The following is a 21513-nucleotide window of genomic DNA, read 5'->3' as shown; positions in this document are numbered from 1 at the left end:
TTCTAAGAGAGCGGGAGACAGACGGCGAACGCTGGGAGAGTGCAAAAGTGTACGCGCGCGTGCCTGTGCGTTGTGATCGGTGTGATAGGTGCAGTCGGTGGTGTGGAACGACAAGGTGTTGCTGCAATAGAGGGCAAGTGCCGACTTGTCATTGGTCTGTGTTAATGCTGACCCAGGGCGGTGGCCGCGCTCACCTCATTGACCGCAAGATGGCCGCCAGTCGAATCTGCAGGTGTTGCCGAAGACGCACATTTCGTCTCCTCTTATTCACTCCCCTCTCTCTTCTGTGCTCTCTTTGCATCTCTATCGCCCTCCATCATCTATTAGGTGCTCCAGTCAGAATACCAAGCAGCCCCTCATCCTTTCTGCTATTCCTGCCGTATTCACACAGCCCTGTCCTCTTATGTTCAGTGCATTTTATATATGTACGCCTCTCCGAATGCTTCTGAAATCTCAGCGGGGACATTACATGCATAATCTACCCTATAATAAGACTCTAGTTGGCACCGGATGCCTGGTTAAGACAGGAAAGGAGATGTGTTAATTAGACTCATTTGCAGCAGTAGCTGGTAAAGTGCAGGACCCCTTCACAGATGACCTGCTTCACCTTGAGAAGAGCCACAGAGTTAGCGATCAAAGTTTCACACGGCGAACCGCCAGGGACCCGGAGGTGGGCCGAGGTAGCACCACTGGACTTCCTCTAAATCAAGAGCAGCGCTGGGGTCGATGTAATGGGAATAGGAATTACTGACTGCAGCAGCGTTGTATGGAAATAGTGTCTCTGGTGTGCCATCGTCAAGACGGAGAGCTTATAGTGGCCTGATTTATGACTGCTGTTGAGAAGTGAGTGCTTCATAAAGATTTTCCGCCGGCTGACATGGAGTAATCAGCGAAGTGATCTGACTTTGGTGGATTACACCTCCAACGAGTTGTAAAGTCGGTTACACCGCCTTGACTTTGTCCGTCGGACAATGCGCGTGGAAGGCGCTGGGAGTCTGACTCTGGCCCTTTGTCGAGGTCATATGGATTAGAAATGATTGGCTTTCCAATATTCTACCGGGGAGTTCTGCATGATGAATCATCACTCCGTTCCAAATCGACAGCAATTAAGACGGGTTTGTTTATTCCGCTGTGGGACATGCTGTGGACGTTCGCTCGGAACAGGCATTTTCACCCCCGTCCTCTTTTCAACAGCAACCCTGTGGCATTTGAGGGGGATTAGTATAATGTGTTTGTGCGTATTTTTTTTTTTTAATCTGCGCCTGCTACCTCGTGCACTGTTTGTTTCAGGCCGGCAGAGTCACATTTTGTTTGCACACTGGTGTGTGTGTGTGTGTGTGTGTGTGTGTGTGTGTGTTGGTGTGTGTGTGTGTGTGTGTGTGTGTGTGTGTGTATACACATGTTGGCACATGCACGTCCACGGTCATGTCAGCCGGTGTTTATTGTGTAGCCCTGCTCTGTTTGTGCCAGTAGCTTCATATCTGTAAAGCATGCTATATGAAAAGTGAGGTTTTGGAGGGAGCTCATTGCCGGAGCCAGTGAATTCATTTGCATTCATTCCACTGCCTGTCTCCCCTCAGAGCCCATTCTAATTACCAGCAGCTCAGGTCTGCTACAACACTGCGCATACTCTCTCTGTCTCTGTGAGAGAGAGAGAAAAAAAAGGGGCGGCTGTAGCTTTGATACCACTCTCTCTTTAGCCAGCCAGGAATCTCTTCATGTCGGTTTGTTTGCCGTCAACCCCGGCCACTTACTCCTGTGCCGGGCGCATGGAGCCTGAGGAAGTGTGGTGCATTTCCATAGCATGCGCGAGCAAATACTACGCCCTACCCTGTGTGTGCATGTTGTGATGGCTTCAGGGTTTAGGGAGATGCAGCATGTGTTCATGTATAGGTGGCAGAGCACCGGGGGGAAGGAGGGGGGAGAGAATTGTGAGGCCTGTAAAATATGAATGTGCACGCTAATCACCGTAATGGCCATTGTGGCGTTTCTCCCACAGAGTCTCGAAACAGCTTGTCACGCCCTCTTTCTAGCCATGCAAATTTCCACCTGGGCTAATAACTCACATGACGTCACGCCGCTGTACTAAGCATGGCGTGAAGCTCAAGTCAGACAGCCATACTTATGCACATGTGCTCGCACACACATGGACGAATGACGGGTCACAAACACCTGCACAGCTCCACGGCAGGTGGCAATGACTGGGTACCCTGCAGTGGGGACAAGGTCAGGGAGGATCAGGACATGTGCTGTGATCTCAGGATGGGATGAGCTCAGCTTCGCTCGTTGCTATTCCGTCTGTTGGTTTCGTCCGAGTAAAAACCAGAGCAGCCGGAATGCTCCGTTTAGACGTGCATGTCATGTCTGCCAAAGTCGTCTGCCGTAAGTTTTTCTACAGATCATTTTGAACAGCGCAGGGAAGAAGGAGGGCGCTCGTCTGAAAATGTAATTCGAGCGCGGGGCCCCTGCAGTGAAGTGTTTGAGTGATGGTAAGCCTCTTGCCGTCGAGCCGAGGAGCCAGGCTCGGGAGGTTTCGCAGCCTCTCCGGGGAAATGCTACTTTCGGAATCACCTGCAGCCTAAACATGATTGTCGAGTTGCTCCGGAGTTGTTTTTGAAGATGGGGGTACAAACAAGCAATTAGACGAAAATGCACATAGATTTACACCTAGGACGTCGACGAATGCATGCACGTACCAATACACACACACACACGCACACCCACTGAGTTCTCCGGTATGTAAAAAGCCAGATGATGCATTGGTGCTAATTATCAGGGTCTGTGAGAAAATCGACTGCATGAGCGGGAGAAGCTCTGAGAGCACTCTGTTCCTTCATTTGTATTTCGTTGCTCCAGTTGGACAACATTATTGTGTCACTTTGTTCAACGACGACTCTGCAGAAATGAATCAATGGCTGTTTTTATTCTAATTGCTGCCTCAGAGCCGGCCGTCATCAATGTAATCATCAGTGTTCCGGGTGCCATCGCCGCTGTTTTCATCACCATTGTTACCATTGTCATTATCCACTGCTGTCGCCATTACCCCCATTATTCTCATTACGGCCGTTATCAGCGGCATCATCTTCATCAACTTCGCCAAAGATCACTAGCAATATTAATGTCCGTTATCACACGCTCGCTATTGGTGTTATCAATATTACCATCCTTCACGGGGCCTTCATCAGCAACCAACCAATGAACGGAGTCATATTGGAGCTCTTAATATCTGACGATACGATCAGGAATCCGGCAAAGACAAAGACAAATTATTACACAGAGTCAGAGGGTCAGCTAGGCCAGGGTCCCATCTCATTACTGCGAGGAGGAAGAACAAAAAGCAGTGAGTTCTAATTTCACTTGACTGACCTTTTTATGGGGTTAATTATTTATTTCATCATTGCAATGGAATAAACTTTGCGGCAATCTAATGCAAGTCAATTAAAAAGCGAGATAGATGAAAAGCTATCCTGGGGGAAATTATTAAGCTTTTATTTTTAGAGTGTGGCGGGTGATGTGGTTTTTGCTATGGGCTTGGTCCAACAATAGTGTTAAACGTTCTCTCCAACGATCACAATCCCCGTCAGACAGGCAGGTTCGGTATTGTTGAGGTCGAACTATGTATGGATTTGATTCAGGCTTAGTATGAGTGAAATTAATTCTGCAGTAGGGCAATGGGCACAATAATGAAGGGAAAGGGGGGGTGAGCAAACACAGAGCGCGAAGAAGAGGAGGAAAGCATGGTTAAATATTAGGTTTTAATATTATTGTGGCTCATGATTTTTATGGTCTGATGCATATAAAAGAATAGTAGTCTCTTCTTATTAAAAGAAAAAGGAAAAGCAACACACGTCGCTGCATTGTCAATAATTTGGTTTAAACCCTCCACTCTGAATCTGAAAAATGGCAACACCCTCTTCTAAATTAGTCTTAACAATATATTCATACCAATTATAAGAAATTGGTGAAGGTACAGCCACTCTCTGAAAAGAGCTGGAATATAAGTTACCCATAAATAAAGTGAAGAACACGCTGCTGATTTTGATGAGAGGAAGGAACAAAGCCCTGAGACGGGACTGTTACCGGTAGCAGAGACAAAAGCTTTTTAGCTTTTCCTTTTGATGTAACAGTTGAATTTTTTTATTTTTTATTTTTTTTGACAAGGCTGAAATAAAACATGAATGTACAAATAATGTATGGGATAAGAAAAGTGAAAAAGAAAACTCCACTGCCCAACCCCGAAAAACAAACAAACAAACCAACCAAAAAAAAAACATATCTATGTATATGTATATGTATATGTATATGTATATATTCCCTCTCCAAAGTGCATTCCTTTGCCTTTTCCTGATTCACTCTCCTTAATCATTTTAATGATGCCCCTTCCTGCCCATAATTAAACCTTCAAACTGCGCTGTGTTTTTTTTTCTTCTGAACATGTCTCGCTGCAGTGTCTCTGCCCTATTACAAAAATACCGTGTACAGGTAGCGGCGAACATCTGGTGGGCACACAGTATAACATTTTAATGAGCGTGACGAGCTTTCATGAATGCGATTATTTTCTGCACACATGATTCATTTTTTTTTTTAATTCAAAGGTTTTTCTTTTACTCCCACTTGTTAAAATCCCTTCCGAAGGGAATATTGGACCATCATGACAGCTAACTCATTGCGCACACCACGCACACGCAGCCGTAACTGTATGTGTGTGCAAGCTTAAGTAATGTTTTCACTACACTCTCCTCTCATTGCATAAGTATGACTTGGCTTTAGATGCTTAAAAGCTCATAAATACTTAATGCCTGTGCTATTTTCGGTTTATCTCACCTACGGTGAAGCATTTTTAATGCCTGGTCTCGAATACCTGTTACCTGTTACATTTGCCAGTGAATCCCCCCCCCCGCCGATCTCCCATCCGCTGGCTATGAAATGCTTTTCCTCATGGCTCACTTACGTAACCAAAAGGCTGATGGTTCCAGGAAAGTATCTCATAAGCGACTATCCCAAAAAGGGAGGGTTAAGTCCCACAGAAACCCCGCGGCGGACATCGTGGCGCGCTGCCGCGACCGTCATCTCGAGCTGCGATGGCCCCTTCATCTTATCCCCGCGAGTGTTCATTTGTCCTTTTTGAACTTGCCCGCCATTGCTGGGGCCCATTTGTGGTTACATCTACTGTTTGACACGTGAAGATTTCTTGCACGTTCTTGTAGGACTTTGTGTTTCTCCCTCGTCACTTATGCCCCGGTGTAATTTAGCCGCAGAGCTGGGTCTGTCTGTGGGGCTTCAGGAGCGGAGACCCGAAGCTGCCTCAGCCCGCTACAGCACCATCTGTGAGCCCGGGCCCCTGTGTCACCTACTCACCAAGACAGCCATCAATCCCCGTCCTTTCTCCTGCCTCCCTGTCCACTCTTCACTCTCCCCTCCCCTTTCCCTCGCCGGAACACATAAGGGCAGCAGGTGGAATTGTGGCAACTGTGTACCCAGAGCTGTTACAGCATGCTCAGGTTCATTCATTCATTCATTCATCGTCTACCGCTTTATCCATTTAAGGGTCGCGGGGGGTCGCTGGAGCCAATCCCAGCTAACATTCGGCAAGAGGCGGGGTTCACCCTGGACAGGTCGCCAGCCTATCGCAGGGCTATGCTCAGGTTGTCAAAAAAAAAGTCTAAATTAACAATGACGTCGAGCTTTTAGAGTTCAAATGTGAGAGAAAGAAATGATGTGGATTCATTATTTTTCCGTTTCGATCCAATAGTGAGCCATTTGCTTTGATAAGCATTTTCTCATTGCACTATTTTTTTTTTAATTAAAAAGAGATGATTAGGATCTGACTGAAGTCTTGATGGTTTAATTATTATGTGGAATCCACAGTTGAAAAATACAGATTTCAAAAATCGATTGTTGTGTTTCTTTTACTAAAAAGGGCCACTCCACTGGTTTTGCACATGAAGTGCAGTTCACTACTCAGCCCTCTAAAACAGTTGCATGTCTTCTGTGGCGCTCTGGGGGAGCTTTCTAAAGTCCAAAAGAAAAAAAATCCCGATGATGTCATCAGGGTTCATCGCCTTTCTTACAGACTTAGACATGGAGTTTTAAGGACATGGACTTTTACCAGGCAGGGGAATAAAAGTCCAGCTGCCTTTGCCTGTGATGCTTTGATTCTTCCAACTTTAGGAAAAGTGCAATACTAAACGAATGGGGTGACCATTTCATTTTCAAAAGGGAACATTCGAACTTCGAAGCAGTCATTGTTGGGTCAGCAGACCTTTTCGTTTTTGTTCCTTCGACTGTCTATACAGTGAACTGTAAAGTAGTGAACATTTCAGTGCAATAAACACGTAACTGATTCAAATGCACATGGTCGTTGTCCTCGGGGTTCAACAAAAGTCCCTCTCCGATGCACATGTTACCTTGACCTACTGCCTCAACTGCGACTTCAGTACAAATACCCGACTCAAGTGTCCAGCTATTTGAGAGAACGATATTTTTAAAAAACTTTTAAAAAAAAATAAAATAAATATATATATGTATATAAAACAAATGCTGCCGACCTCTTCCTCGGGTATCAAGGGAAAAACCTGTGAAAGCACGGGATTTTCTGGCTGGACTGAGTACTCCCAGTTACTGATGAATCAGATAGGCTGCGAAAAAACTGAAGCACCACTTTAGAGCTCCCGGTGCATTACAATGACACACAGTGCAGCCGTGCTCCAAAAATGTTCCGTCGCTTTTTTTCCCTGAGCGCGTAATTGTAAATCTCAGAGGTGGCTTCAGACAAAAATAACTTCCATTTTTTTCCCCACATCCATTAGTTTAGACTAAACAGCACCGCCAGCCGATGACACAAATACATCCCTGTCACTTTACCAGGCCTCATAGAGCCAGTCTCACTCTGATTAGCCATTCAAACCTTCCTGTGATTTACTGTGGTGATTAAGTAGGATGCACAGTATACGGTACCATAGTACAATATAGAAAAAATAGTTTTCCAGGTTCATACCCAGCTGTGTAGTGTAGACTTGAGTGAGAAAATGCGACAGATCCACTCATTAAGGACATTCTCAAACTTCAAGTCGACACACTCTCTCTCTCTTTCTCAGCTGTTGTTATTCAGTACAAAACATGCTAAAAATATCCAATTTTATGTGCGAGTGTGATATGTGCATCCTGGCAGATGGCTCTGAGCAATAAACAACAACGCAGGCAGGACAATGTTCAGTTGGAGCCCGCGGCGTGTTTCGCGGCGAGCCATGCGATACGCAAATACGCGGTGTGAGTAATGGCACGTCATGGGTAATGAAGAGATCATTACATCACGTCAGTCTGCCTGAGAGTGGCGACAAATATTTGATGGCGCGCGTTGGCAATGTGACGCAGACGGTTCAGCCGTCTTCGAAGATCCACAAAACTTGTCACTCATTCAAGATTCTAATGTCACACATGTGTATATTTACACACACAGAGAGGTGACGTTGTCATGACTGCCACTGTAGCCGGGTCCAGAATGCCATTCGTGCCGGACGGACGGCCTCATGGAAATATTACTGAGAAAACGTTTTTCAACAATTTACGGAGCTGCTCCACCGGAGCATTCCCGCAGCACGACTACAATATACAGTATATCTTGTAAATGTGAAATCCCAACAACTTGGAGTCGTAAAAGCTGATGTGCTGTGTGGTCTGTCAACGAACATCGTACTTATTGGTGGCTATGATATGAGCATTTTGGTTCGTGTGCTCTTTCGGGGAAAAAGGCAACAATAATTTGGTGTGAAGAGATCACAGTAGAGATTTAGTGTTATGGAAATGCTGACGAGAAAATGTTCAGCCACTTATTGGTGGCTATGATATGAGCATTTTGGTTCGTATGCTTTTCGGGAGAAAGGCAACAATAATTTGGTGTGAAGAGATCACAGTAGAGATTTAGTGTTATGGAAATGCTGACGAGAAAATGTTCAGTATCTGTTTTCCGGCGAGATTTGAAGAAAAGATGTTGCCTCAATTTTCAACATAATGGAAGCTGACGCACAGACTCCGGTAACAGGCAGGGTTTTCTTATGCTGGCAATAGAAACTGGAAACTGAAACGAAATGATCTAATACTTCACTTTTCTCAGATTTCATCTGACGAGAATCATAGGATCTCCTCTCTGGTGTTGCCTGTGTTATACTCAACAGTTTGCATAGGGATGATTGTGGTAATCTCCCAGGTATGGGCTACAGTTTCAGATACTAAATTATTACTGACATTTTGGCAGCAAATAAGAGTTGAGGACCAATAGTGTCAGTCCGACAGAATCTGGAGTCCTTACTCCCTTACAAGGCTAATGTTACATTGATTGTCAATACAGCTGGACAGAGTTTGGGGACGCAGGATGTTGTCGTGCTCGTAGAACCAATGCCGCATCCATATGGCGTGAGCTGTCCCCCATAAACACGGATAACTAATGTCCCAAGAGGCTCCGTGTGCAATTCGGCGCATGCACACACGGAGACAATGCGCACACCATCTTCATCTGCAAGCATACACACAGACGAATATGCGCACACATTAAATACGCGTATGTACACACACTGCATTTGGCGAAACTGTAGTTAGCCTGTGCTCGGTTGTTAGAGGACAGGCTGAAAAAAGCGAGAGGGCGGGGCAGGGGGGCTGATGCTCGCAGCGAAAGGGTCATCGTGAAAGAGAATGATAAATGACGGATTGAGAGAGACCCAGCCTTAGACCCCGAGGTTACCGGAGTTGCAGCTGGCTAGCTCATCCCGGCGAGCTACAGATCTCATAATAAACATCACATGGGTAGTTGGGGCTGAAGGGTGAAGATTAAGCCAGAGATGTTCGCTCTTAAAAAAGACTCCTCAATGGTGCAGCGAGCCAAGAACCTATTTATTGGGCGGCTGGAAGTGTGTCAAAGCAGGTAGGAAGGGAAGGCCCTGGACAGGGACAGTTCTAAAGCTGATTCATGCCCCTCAATCAGTGTAATAACAATAAACTGTCAACGCACACGTCACTTTTATTTGTAATTTACGGTACTGTGCTCCTAATAAACCTATGTTTATTTCTCCCCTGTCCCTCCCCCTCCTCCCCTCCGCCGTCCCTCGGCGCAGAGCTGCCCAGCAGTCCAGGTGGCCAGTTCACTTTCCGCCCACTGCCCCCGCCTCCCCCGCCGCCCCACGCCTGCACTTGCGCCCGCCCGGCGCCCTACACCCAAGTCAGCCTGCAGAGGAAGACCATGCCGACGCGCTGCCAGGCCGGCCAGGGCGGCCAGGGGGCCGACACCGGCTCGAGCGCAGAGCAAGCGCAGCTTCACAACAGCTGGGTGCTCAACAGCAACATTCCCCTAGAGACCAGGTGAGAGAATGCAACAAGTCCCCCTTCATATGAAAACATGATTTTCAGCATGGTGGGTTTTTTTTTCTTCTTCTAACAAGTGAACAAAAAAAGGTAAGATCATTTAACGAATTTGGAACAAATCCAGGGCTTAACTGCGACATGCTTTTTAGTCCAGAAACATGGATATGTCATTTTGTAATGAAGCCCTTGAAATAAAGATCTCTTCCAGGCAAGCCAGCCTACTTCAACATAATGTCACTTGATTAAAGACAGTTCTTTAATCTCACAAATGAGGATCATTAGATTAAAGAAGATTTTTTTTTCTCTCCTTCAGTACTCCGGGGTCGGCAGACTTTCACAATTTATTAGAAAAATCAGAGTTGAGTGATTAAGAATGAATGTTGGAATTTGTAAGGATGAAAATGTTTTGCACGTGTAGAGAGCAGTAAGTTGAACACCACACGTGGCCTCAGGGGAATTATTACAGGACAGCACACCATCAAAGTCATAACGAATCTCCTGGCTTGTCTTGGCTTCGTTTCATTTTTCTTTCCCCCCCACTGACGACAGATTCACCATTGGACGTGCATCCGAGTTTTTTACTACCCAAAATAAAAATTCCGTATCCAGTGGAGAGCCTCTTTTCAGCAACACATTGTGATTCCAGTTTCCAATCGTTGTACCCGAAATTTTTTTTCTCCAAATGCCTGGAGACAAAATGCTGGACATTTTGTCTCATGCAACAGAATTAAGCATAAAGATTGCTGTATACGAAATAATAGATCGGGGAATAATTTAGGGGATCCTCATTTGTGGAGCTGCTTCCGAGAAGAAGCGGCAAGGTGCTAAAGAATATGTTTGCATGTCTAATGAGAGCTCTGTGCGGCTGCTCAGTTCTGGTATTATGAGTGAGGATGAGATTGGCAGGCTGCCATGCCAGAAGAAGGGCTTTTAATAAGTTATGCATTAGGCCATAATTAGATCTTACCTCATTTAAAGGAAAGGAAGAATAAAATTAGTTTCAGTGACAATTGAAATTAATCACTGGCCAGACATGAGTATCAATGTAAAAGACTTGTCAGCACCGCATTGTAATTACATTACTTATCTATGTATGTATGTGTCTGTGTGTGTGTGTGTGTGTGTGTGTGTGTGTGTATCTGTGCTTGAAATGAAAATCCACCATAAACAACATTTGCGCTCTCCTTTTTTTTCAAATTGTTCAAACGGTATTTACTGAACATAAAGAACTCTCTCACAAAGAGAGATGTGATTATAAAAACAATTTCCACAGTGGCTCAGTATATTGGATGGTGGCTTTTTGTCGTAATGCATTTTTACATTTGGGACTTTATAGTCAAATAAGTTTGATGTGATTGTGCGCTATTAGTTCTGAACCATAAAATGTAATCATATTCATAGTCAATAGAGTAGTATCCCTTCATAACATAATTCAGATATTATTGGCTCTTTTCTATCTGGCTTTTTGGGAGGGAAGACAAAAGAAGGGTTGAATTTACTGTTCAATCACCCTCCTCTACCTTCTGTCTCATATTCTCATATATCCTAATAATATAAGGATTTTATATTTATTTTTACCATGATGCTGCTATCAGCTCAATCTCAGGCGTGAGATTAAAGATTTATCAAGTATTTACAAACTTAACATTGAGGAGCATGCCACTGGAATTATAAGTGATGCTATGACCTCGATAAAAAATGGCTAAAAAAAAGAAGGAATATCTCTCAGTGTCAAGTGCACTTCCATTTTCCCTGATGCGATTTTGATGAATCTGTATTGAAATGTATCGACGCTGCGTCAACTGAGATTAAGATTGTTTGAAGTGTGCATAGATTTCCTATTCAGCTGCGTATCCGTTATGTTTCTGGAGAAGTCAGCTTGTGTAAGTGGGAGGATGCAGATATGGATATTCAATATATCTGACAGGATCTCACACTGTGTGTGTTAAGAGGCATAACAAATGTTGGGACTGTAATAAATTGACTGATGCCCTGTCGTCCTCCTCTTCCTCTTATCGCTAAGAAATGAGACTTCTTGAGTAGTGCACTGTGCTCGTGCAGCTGCACACTGAAATCAACACACACACACACACACACACACACACACACACACATATCATAGCCTTTATCTGTATGTACCTGTGCACAAAGGCCTACACACACACAGACACACACACACACACACATATCCGTATCCAGGTAAAGACAGCCCGTGGGCCGTAGACTCTGACCTCCTGGAGAGCGGGATCTCTCATTTTCTCCCTGTCTCGGGGGAAATCTGCCCTCCGATATGAATTCGGAGCTTCCTGGGCGTCGCCCCTGGATATTGTCTGAGAAGATCAAAGGCAGGGAGCCGGGAAGAACAGGGGGGAATTTCGAAGAGCTCCACACGGGGAGAATAGGATTGCACGTGCGTTGACAAATGCAATTTCTTCATCTGGTCCCCTTTTGCTGTAATCCACCTTCAGCAGAGCAATAAAAGCACCACTTTGGACTTGACCTGTGTACTGGCCCTCAAAAATGTGAAAACGCTCACCTGTATTTGACATCTTTCTGTGTATGCTTGTTTTGTGAAGCCATCTCTCTCTCTACGCCCTTGTGCTTGTGCGTGTGTGTGTGTGTGTAAGTGTACGTGTACTAAGTTTATCTCTGGCCTTTCAGAGTTGAACTACCATTGACCCTCAGGTGTGCCTGCTCCATGTGCAGCCTCCTGTGTCCCCCATCTGACTCACAGCATTCAGCAGACACCTGATGGGTGAATGGAGATGGAGGGAAATCAGACAGTGAGGGATGGGTGTCATCTGGCTCAGCCACAGGGTCGGGGGTTTAGACGCACAAATGGAGAAACACACAGACTGTAAAGATGAGAAACAAATAATCTTGATCGTGCCACAGATAAGTCAATGTCTGAAAACAAGACGCCGATGTCAATGGGATGAGATTTTTGAAATGCACTGAAAATCCCCCCTGTCCTGTTTCTGTCTGATTTTATTTGATTCCACAGTACATTGGTTGATTTTAGTGATCCTACCTTTTGTTTTTTGTAATACTGCATGTTGTACCTCATGTAAAGCACTTTGAATTCCCATAGAAATGCACTACGAGCTAATACATTCATTTCTCAATTTTCCAATGCAAATCATCTTCTTTCACCCATTTGCTTGTGCTTTGCATGGCACAAATTCTATATTATAGTTCACCCAAACTAATTTACCGCACAAATCTTGTGAGTATCACCCCACTGGCAGAATTTAAGCGAGATCAGATTAAGCGCAATCTGTATTCAAAGCTGAATATGAGACTAAATGACTCGAGAAGATGGATGTGCATCTGCCGCGGACAAACGGACGCGGTGGTTACGGCGGGTGCAGTCTGGTGTCCAGCGACACTGTCAGTCTGCTGTCTGGCCCCGCTTTAATGGCCTGTCCTCTACGGGCCCTTCAGAGACCGCGGTCCTAGCAGCAGTCTGTGACCTCACACCTGCCACTGCACGGACAGAATAACACTCGGGCAGGCTGCACGTCTTCCTCGACATATCGCACTCACAGCCTGCATTAACCCCTGGAGAACACATGGTAACCTAGGGCAATCATTGCTGTCGGTGAAATCCAGGGGCCTCGAGATTTTCCAATGTTGAGGAAAGTACACAAACACACACACTGCAGAGGGAAAAAAAACAATGAGTCATTCTTTTTTTTTTGTAGTTTTGTTTTGCCTATGGTGCTCTCTCTATGTTTTATTCTCCACACCAAAAGTCTTTTTTTTTATGTAAGTCAGTGTGGCCAGGACGGTGCGTATGGAACTGTTTCTAATTGCCTGCTCTGGTCCACTTTCCCAAATTGCATAATTTCTTAAAGCGCCATATTTCTACTTCCTCAACTGACACCCACCAACCCTCGCCCTCCATTATCCAAACACAATATAGATGAAATGCTACCTAGATTAATTGCCCTTCAGTTTAGTTTCCTATCATCATCTGCCATCTAATGTGCTCTTTTTCATAATGAAAATGAACCTCATCTTCATAACGAATACAGCCGTATAACTTAAGTAGTCACTTTGATGAGTTAAAAAAGGAAAAGGTAAGTCATTGATCCTTGGCTGCCAGGGCTTTTTTTAATTCTCATTCATATGAGTGCTTCTCTGTATTAGCTGCTATTGCTCCAGAGAGGCCCTTTTTGATTGTAGAAATTCCGGTTTCCTCTTTGATGAAGGACTTGGACTGGATGAGAGATTATGGTTTAATATTCTCTGATTTACGCTGTAACCGCAGTGTGCTGTGAGTATAATATGTAGCAATTTTTAGCCTGCATTTTGTGGCTATTTTCCATTGTTGAATAATATCCATGTTTTAAATTTGTCACATTGCTCACCTCCCAGAATCTAAGGAGGAACACAAAATAAATTGCGAGTGGAATCGTGGCGTTTAGGGACTCTCTTGGGCTACTTTTCTCCTTTGATTTCAGCTTTCTGGATTAATCTTTGATGATGCACTACTTCCAAATTAGAGACACTACTTAAATTAAAAGCACACAATTGCGGCCAAACACGTGGGATATTAAGGGTTTAACTGAATTACACGGTTCCAGACAGTGCTAAGAGCTTTTTCGACAGGTAAGGTTTAGTAGGACTCCATGCAGTGGCAAAGTGGAACAGTCTGTCCTGTGTGTGATATCTGAATCCTGAGCCTGCCTGTGTGCGCCGTTTAAAAAATAGTAGGAGAGGGGCCTCTTCTCAAATCTCCCACCTCGGGGGCCCCTTTAAATGAGTTTCAGTCAGGCGTGCTTCAGTGTGAGACTGAATTCCACTGAGTGGTGGATTTGCATAAATAGAATCAGAATAAGAGTGTAGATAGGCTATACCTGAGAAAAGATGATGTCTGTGCTGTGCTTAGGTAATTGGGGAAACCATTGAACCACTGTCCTAGATAGGGCTGCACAGCAACTGTGATTGTTTCCAACTTCACACCATAATCTCCTCAAGAAAGACACAGGAAGTGGTCCCGGAGGTGGCGGGCAGTTTGTGGAATGCGAAAAGGCCTTTCCGCTCATAAGATGCAGACGGCAATTAATTGACTGCTCTCTAAACAAGTCCCCTGCACAGCGATAGTCCGGTCATAGCTTAACAACCCTAAACGGGCATGGCTGAGAAAGTTTTCTCCGCATGCGCCAAACAGCAAACGCTGGAGATCGTACTGCTGTTGTCCGACCGCCGTCTGGCATTTCAAGAGTTTTGAGGGTGACGTGTCTTGTAATTGGCTTTCCAAAAACCAAAAACAGAACACCAAAAATGTGAGGAATGGATCAAACTGTCTGTTTGAACCAGAGATGCAGTTTTAATCATATAGCTAACTAACTTACTACTTACAGTTACCGAACATTACGCATAAGTCCAAGGGGTATGGCAATAACTACTAACTACAGAGTATAGGTTTCGCCATAGGTCATCAACTGCAAAGCATATCGGAGTTTAGGGCAGCAGCTCTGTATCTCACTGAATTGGATGAAGGATGTTTACACTCCTGCAACCCCACCTAAAGCACATTGGCTAATCCTCATCTTCAGAGCGTCTCCTCTTATTACGTCGAAAGTGGAAACATGCAGTGACGTCTGGGCGTTTGAAGTACGCTACACTGCCAAACTGCATTTTCTCCTTATATTTATAATACTGTTGGAACAAACTAACCTCGACACGACAAGAGGGATGCTTCTGTATTTCTACATCTTCCAAGTGATTCATGAACTGGTGAATGATTCATCAAATTCTTTTGCCCAGGTTCAACCGCAGTCTTCTCAGCTCTACACCGTGTACGACATGTTGCTACTGTAGTCAAGACAGACTTTTTCGTTTTTTCTCCTGAAGCTAACATGAGCGTAATTAGCTGGTTACAGCTGATCAAATCTGCCCGCGGCGGGTGCCATTTCAGTTTCAGTTGACAAAATCAACAGAAATCAGAAAGGCCGCTATTATCTGCCTTCGCCTTAGAATCAAGAGCGCTTTGTTTCAAAATGACAGAGGAAATTGAGCATGAGATCTACCATAGTTATCACTGTAATCTGCATAAAGGCCGAGTGTTTTTTCATTTTTCTTTTTGTTTGTCCCACAGACACTTCCTGTTCAAGCAAGGCTCTGGTTCGTCAGCCCTACTGTCAGGGGCGGGGCAGGGTTACCCCCTGACCTCCGGGACGGTGTACTCTCCTCCACCGCGGCCCCTCCCGCGCAGCAGCGTGACCAGACCCCTGTTTACTTTCAACAAGCCCCACCGCTGCTGCAACTGGAAGTGCACAGCCCTGTCGGCATCACTCCTCACCCTCACCTTGGCCCTGCTGCTCACATACGTCATCGGTGAGTTGCAGCGCACATCGGCCTTCGCGGGCGCACCATTGCTACGGGTGCCAGCAAAAAAAGTTTTTGTGTTTGGTTTGTTCGGATTTGTTTTATTCAAAGAATCAACAATGGTCAAAAACAGACTGCTAGAGGAGCGAGGGGAATATGGAAGGTTGTCGAGACTCTGCCTAATTAATTCAAAAATGAATCGATAAAATATACAGAAAGAAACTTTTAAGAGCAGAGCAGAGTGTTGCAAGAATCAAAGGGTAGAAACCGAACAAAACACAAGAACCCAAAAAAAGAAGAACAAAAAGAAAAAGAACAACAGAAAAGCAAATCAATAGAGATAAAAGCAGGGTTGCTGATAATTTGACACTTACTTTGAAGGAGTTGGCTTCAAAAGCAGCAGGTAATGTTTTCTAGATTTGACCCTCTGTGGCATATCAAAAAAATTAAAATTAGCTGTCCTAGACCTAAGCGCACAAACTGGTAACTACTACTACTGTGATGAACACATATACAATTAGAACGTACTCGTTCTCTCTCTCTCTCTCTCTCTCTCTCTCTCTCTCTCACACACACACACACACCCACCAAACACACACACTCTCACCACATTACCATTTTAAGCCATGTTATTTTATTACATTAATCTGTCCTGTTTTGTAATTTGACTTCATTGTCTGTTTCATATTTAATAAAAAACTTCAATTTAACTTATTTTATTTTATTTTGTAATTTATAAGGTCTTATGACCTATTTCTCTCTCTCTTTTTAATTTGAGTTTTTATCACATCACTGCAAATCCCATTACTATTATTTATAAGTGTCTTTGGATTTGTCTTCTTAGTTCGCTAATAAACCCAAAACCTAAAGCTCATAAACTACTCGACAGCTTTAGTTACTAGTTACTTCATCGGTAAGGGTTTAACACACAGAACATACGAGCTTATTGATTATGATGCACCGTTACTTTTCATACTTTAAGTATGTCTTGTTCACGATACTTACATACTTTCACTCATGAGATTTTCACTGCAAGCCATCACTCATAATGGACTATCTTTATATTGCATTATTGCTGGAGTAAGCAACTTATTTCCGAGCCACTCATGAATGAAGATGAACTGCAGCTTTTATGACTGATACTAACTTAGAAATGATTTGGATCTCTAAAATCAGGAACGTTGTCCGACTTGTTCTGCAGTCCGGAAGATCATCAGCAGAGTTGTCAAAGTCAAATACAAAATGTATTCATCGATCCCCTACGATTGCACCAATTCCCCATGAATCCTCAACCTTGGCCCGGCCCTCCACCCCAACACATTGTCTCCCCTCCATCGCCCCTAGTGCAGACATCCCAGCCCTCCACCCAGCCAGTTCATTCCCTCCTGTGGTGGTGCTCAAGGTCACGACGGAGCAGGCGGGGTTTTTGCATTAATCATACCCGCACACGTATATACAAACACACACACACACACACACACACACTAGTGAATCCATGCAGATTAATCCCTAGGCTGAACCATGCTATTCCATTAATGTCCCGGCCCCGGTAATTAGTGCATTAGTGAGGAGTGTGAGTGATGACTTGGAGACGACATCACCTTTTAATTGGTGTCATGCTCCACTCCTGCTTGGCAATGATTGATCGTCATGTTGACATCGCCATGGTAACCGCAGTAAGATGTATGCGATGGAAGCAGAGATGATATGTTCGCCTGTAAATCAAAGATATTCAAATAGCAAGATTAAAGTGGTCATGGACTTAATGTCTTTGTCTAGGGGGAGAGGTTGAGACAGAGGCCACCAGATGATTAGGTTCCCTCATTACATAATGATTCAGTAATTTTAATGAATTAATTAACAGCCTCTGACAGGAATAAAAAAAAAACAACCTAATCCTGGTATTGTGTAGGACACTCATCTTCATCAAATAATAGCCACACTGACTTTTGCTCTGCGTATTGATTTTGATTCCATCTCTCATTAAATCATGTTCTTATTGAAATTCATTATTATAATCATAATGTAATGCAAAACATAATTAATTTATTCAAATTTAAAAATATTATAATGCATTTTAGTTTATTTTTTAAATAATTAGTTCCTATTAATTATACTACTGTACTTTAGTTGGCAGTTGTTATATTGCACACATTTATTATTCATTTTATACACTTCAAAGTGCTTCTCAGTAAAATAATTGTCTTTTTAATGTTAAAACCATTAGAGGAATACTAGATTGGACAGACAAATGAAAACTATTTTTCGATTGATGATTTATCATTTTTATCAATTTACAAGCAAAAAAACCCAAATATTCTCTAATTCAAGCATCTCAGATGTGAGGACTGTCTGATCTTTTATGTTATGTTCTATTCTATGTGATGTAAAGCTAAATATTTCTCAAGTATTGATCAGACAAAAAAAATATTATCTTGGGCTTAAGAAACTGTAATGGGCTTCTTTTTACTATTTTATATGTGTCTATGTTATAGGCAGAATGATTGTGGGTGAATCAAAGAGACTATTAATAACCTTGATGTATAAAGTTGTGAATCATTGCAGTCCCTCTTCATTAAAGTTGTAGCGTTAATATCCACTACCTGTTGCTATCTTGCAGCGTTGGCAAATAAAGAGTGTATTGTCAGTCAGTTTTAAACTGCAGATACTGCTGACTGAATCAAGACATTTGCAACATAAAAAAAGACATATTCCTTTACAGTCGTGCCAAGCTGGAGCCAAACATTTCCAAATGTTTGAGGGGGCCCCCTCCTTCTGTGAAAATCATCTTAACGCAGCTGTTACATTTGGCAGCATTTTCATCTTTCCTCAGGATGCTCAGCCAAACTTTGCACTGCTTGCCGCAGTCACCCATGGTTCGCCATGTTACAGAGCTAGGAGCTGATCTCCCATTCTGAGTGCGGGCACAGGAATGACCGGTGTCGTAACAACCGCGAGGTCTTGGACACTTGATGTAGCTCTCAATAATTCACTGAACAGATTTGACACTGGTGATTTGTGGCAAATCCCCCCCCGCTTTTGACAGTTTGGCAACAGCTCTCAATACCCACCTCAAATTATTGCCAGTCCTCAAAGCTCTTCTCTTTTCTTTTTTCTTTTTTTCAAGTTATGAGACTTGTTTATTAATTTGGGGGGAAAAATAACATGGCAAATAATGAGGCAATAATATTATGTTGGAAATGAAGGTTTCCAATTAGCAGAACAATGGCACGATGCATGATTGCAGAGATAATGCTGTGCCTAAATGATTGCAGCGTGTGCCCCATGTTGTGATTAGCTAAGGCAGTCCTCCTCTCTGTCTTTACTGCCCTCTTTCCCCTTCCTCTCATACCCCCTGGTGTTGCAAGGGCTGCGAATAGCTTTGTTAATTTGTTTATCTCCCAACGTACCCCTCCCTCCTGCAGTCGTAGCTTGTTATTAAGCACAACACGGCCATCAGATATGAGCAGCAGGCATTATGATAGCAAACGGGGCATTTAAGGAGAGATAGAGGACAGATTAAGATTGCATCTGTAATCTTAAAGAATATTGCTGCTGACAACACTGCCAGTAACTCATTTCCTATTTTAAACCTCATTTAAGTGCTGCCTCTGTAGAACCTACCAGGTCGTGCGCTATCACGCTGTCAGACAAAAAGCTAATTAGAGTATTTTCTGCATTAATGAATGTCTTGCTGTTTTAAACAAACCTCAGTTGTTGGATCAAATATGAGGAGAGTGGGATGTGTTAGTTCTCAAAGATAATCATCCCCATGGCAACAGGGAAAAGCGTCGTCTGACGCAAGTGAAATGAGAAAGTCAGCAGCACCTTGCAATCAAATAATCACCTCCAAATCACATTTCAGTCACTTTGTACACACACAGGGACGCGGAGGGGCGCACACTTTAAGCCGAGATGTTCTTTATAGTTCTGTTGTGCAGTACGCGATGCTTCAGGGGACCTGGTGGTTCCATAAAGAGACCAAATGACTTGTTAGTGCCTTTAAGTTCATTACTTTCAAGCTTTTTCTTTCGGAAAATCTACTTTCACAGTTTGATGGCAATTCAAAGAATCTGCTTCAGAACATAGCCATTGATCACGGGGTCGAACTCTGTTCGGCCTCCAACTGAACTCTACTAACCAAAATTGTTATGCTTATCAAATGCCTGATGATTACAGCTTTTCATGAAATAGGGGTCGTTCTTTGTTTTCGACCACCCTGGCTTACAAGTTGACCAATTACAACAGGGGGCTGAGGAGCACATTATGAATACCGTGTATTACACGTTCACTCTGACACACATTTATTCTGAACAACAATATGTCGTAATTCATGAACGCTTAGTCCAGAGTCAACATCGATATGACCCAGGGCTCTTCTTTTTCTCTGAGAAATTTTAGCCCTCCATTTTTCGGTCAGACGCTCGAACACGGGCACATTGAAAACATTGCACCGGGAACACATTGTGTAATTCCCTAGTCAAAGGCAGCAACAAAAGGAGCACAAGCAGGTACGATTTAGAATGGGCAGCCGTTGCACCGTTTATGAGTGAGTAGAATAGACGTGTGACCACAGACGGCAGACACGCAACGCTTTAGGAAACCTCCCTCCTTCAGCTGCCATCGCAGCAGCAGAGGAGGTCCGGGGTGTAAACACTAGCGTTGCCATGTTTGACACAGCCTGCTGTCGTTATTGCCGCACCGACATGAGCCAAGCGGAGTGCAGCTATCGGCTGTTGACCGAGACAGATTACAAATAGTGATCTCCCATCACTGACCACGTTGTGTTTGATGTGAGAAATACTTGAATTAAAGGGATAGTTCAGTGATTTTTGAAGAGGGGTTCTATGAGTTACTTATGCATGGTTAATATGTCACCTTATGTCACATTTTAAAAGGTTACTAATGACAAAAACATCGTTACTATCGCTACTTCCACTTGCCCTCCAAACCCCGTTGAATGACATCGCTGATCACCATCTCCATGACATATAAACTATGCATAATTAACTCATACAACCCCACCTCAAAATCACTGAACTATCCCTTTAATATCTTATCTCACAAGTAACAAAAGCAACGAGGGCCACATAATTTGACTCCAAACTTTACATTTTGTATACATCTCAATTGCTTTTTGGCACAAGATTAATGGAAGCTTTTATTTTTCTTGAACATTGTCGGCGGAACTACCCCCCCCCCCCCAAAAAAAAATTGCAGGTGACCCTCAAAATGACCTAATTATTAGAGGGGAAATGAGAGGAAATGAGAGGAAAGCGGGATACGAAGAGACGGAGGGAGAACCACGTCTCCATGTTTCTGTTAGAGGAAAAGTCGGTTGCTTTCCACTTGTTCCTATGACGTTTTTAATCGTGTGAGTGTTGTTGACTGTGGCAAGTTAGCTTTTAAACACTTTGGTGTAAATATAGCCGAGGAAGCAAGTTTTAAGGGGCGGACTAAAAGTCCCAGTGCCCGACGCTCCATCACTCTGGCTCACACAGCAGCTGCAGCTCATTTAATGTCTCAGACATACCACTGGTCGGTTGGTTGAACCCGACGCTCAACCTGCGTAGCCGGCAGCTGCTCTGTGTGTGTGTGTGTGTGTGTGTGTGTGTGTGTGTGTGTGTGTGTGTGTGTGTGTGTGCGTGTGTGTGTGTGTGTGTGTGTGTGAGCGAGCGGCGGAGCTGCTGCCAGCTGATCAGAGCACCTGAAGAAAAGTCGCTGATGCCTGCTCGAAAAAGTTGTTGCTGGATTTTTTGCTCAGGCTCCGTTCACATAATATCAAGGCGCCAGAAGGGGGGTCCGTGTGAAACGTTTCCAGCT

The 21513-nt window shown here is 43.8% G+C and overlaps 1 protein-coding gene across 1 annotated transcript in view; it reads left to right on the top strand.

Moving 5' to 3' along the window:
* Nucleotides 1-21513, top strand: part of tenm1 (teneurin transmembrane protein 1) — a 163935-nt gene that overhangs the window by 41721 nt on the left and 100701 nt on the right. The window contains exons 4-5 of the mRNA XM_035649915.2: nucleotides 9108-9351; nucleotides 15461-15699. Of these exons, the coding sequence (XP_035505808.2) occupies nucleotides 9108-9351; nucleotides 15461-15699 (483 nt within the window). The remainder of the gene's footprint in view (nucleotides 1-9107; nucleotides 9352-15460; nucleotides 15700-21513) is intronic.

The sequence above is a fragment of the Scophthalmus maximus genome, chromosome 9 (genome assembly GCF_022379125.1).
Source record: "Scophthalmus maximus strain ysfricsl-2021 chromosome 9, ASM2237912v1, whole genome shotgun sequence".
Lineage (NCBI taxonomy): Eukaryota > Metazoa > Chordata > Actinopteri > Pleuronectiformes > Scophthalmidae > Scophthalmus > Scophthalmus maximus.
The sequence above is the reverse complement of the archived record's forward strand: the minus strand, read 5'-3'. Positions and strand labels throughout refer to the sequence as shown.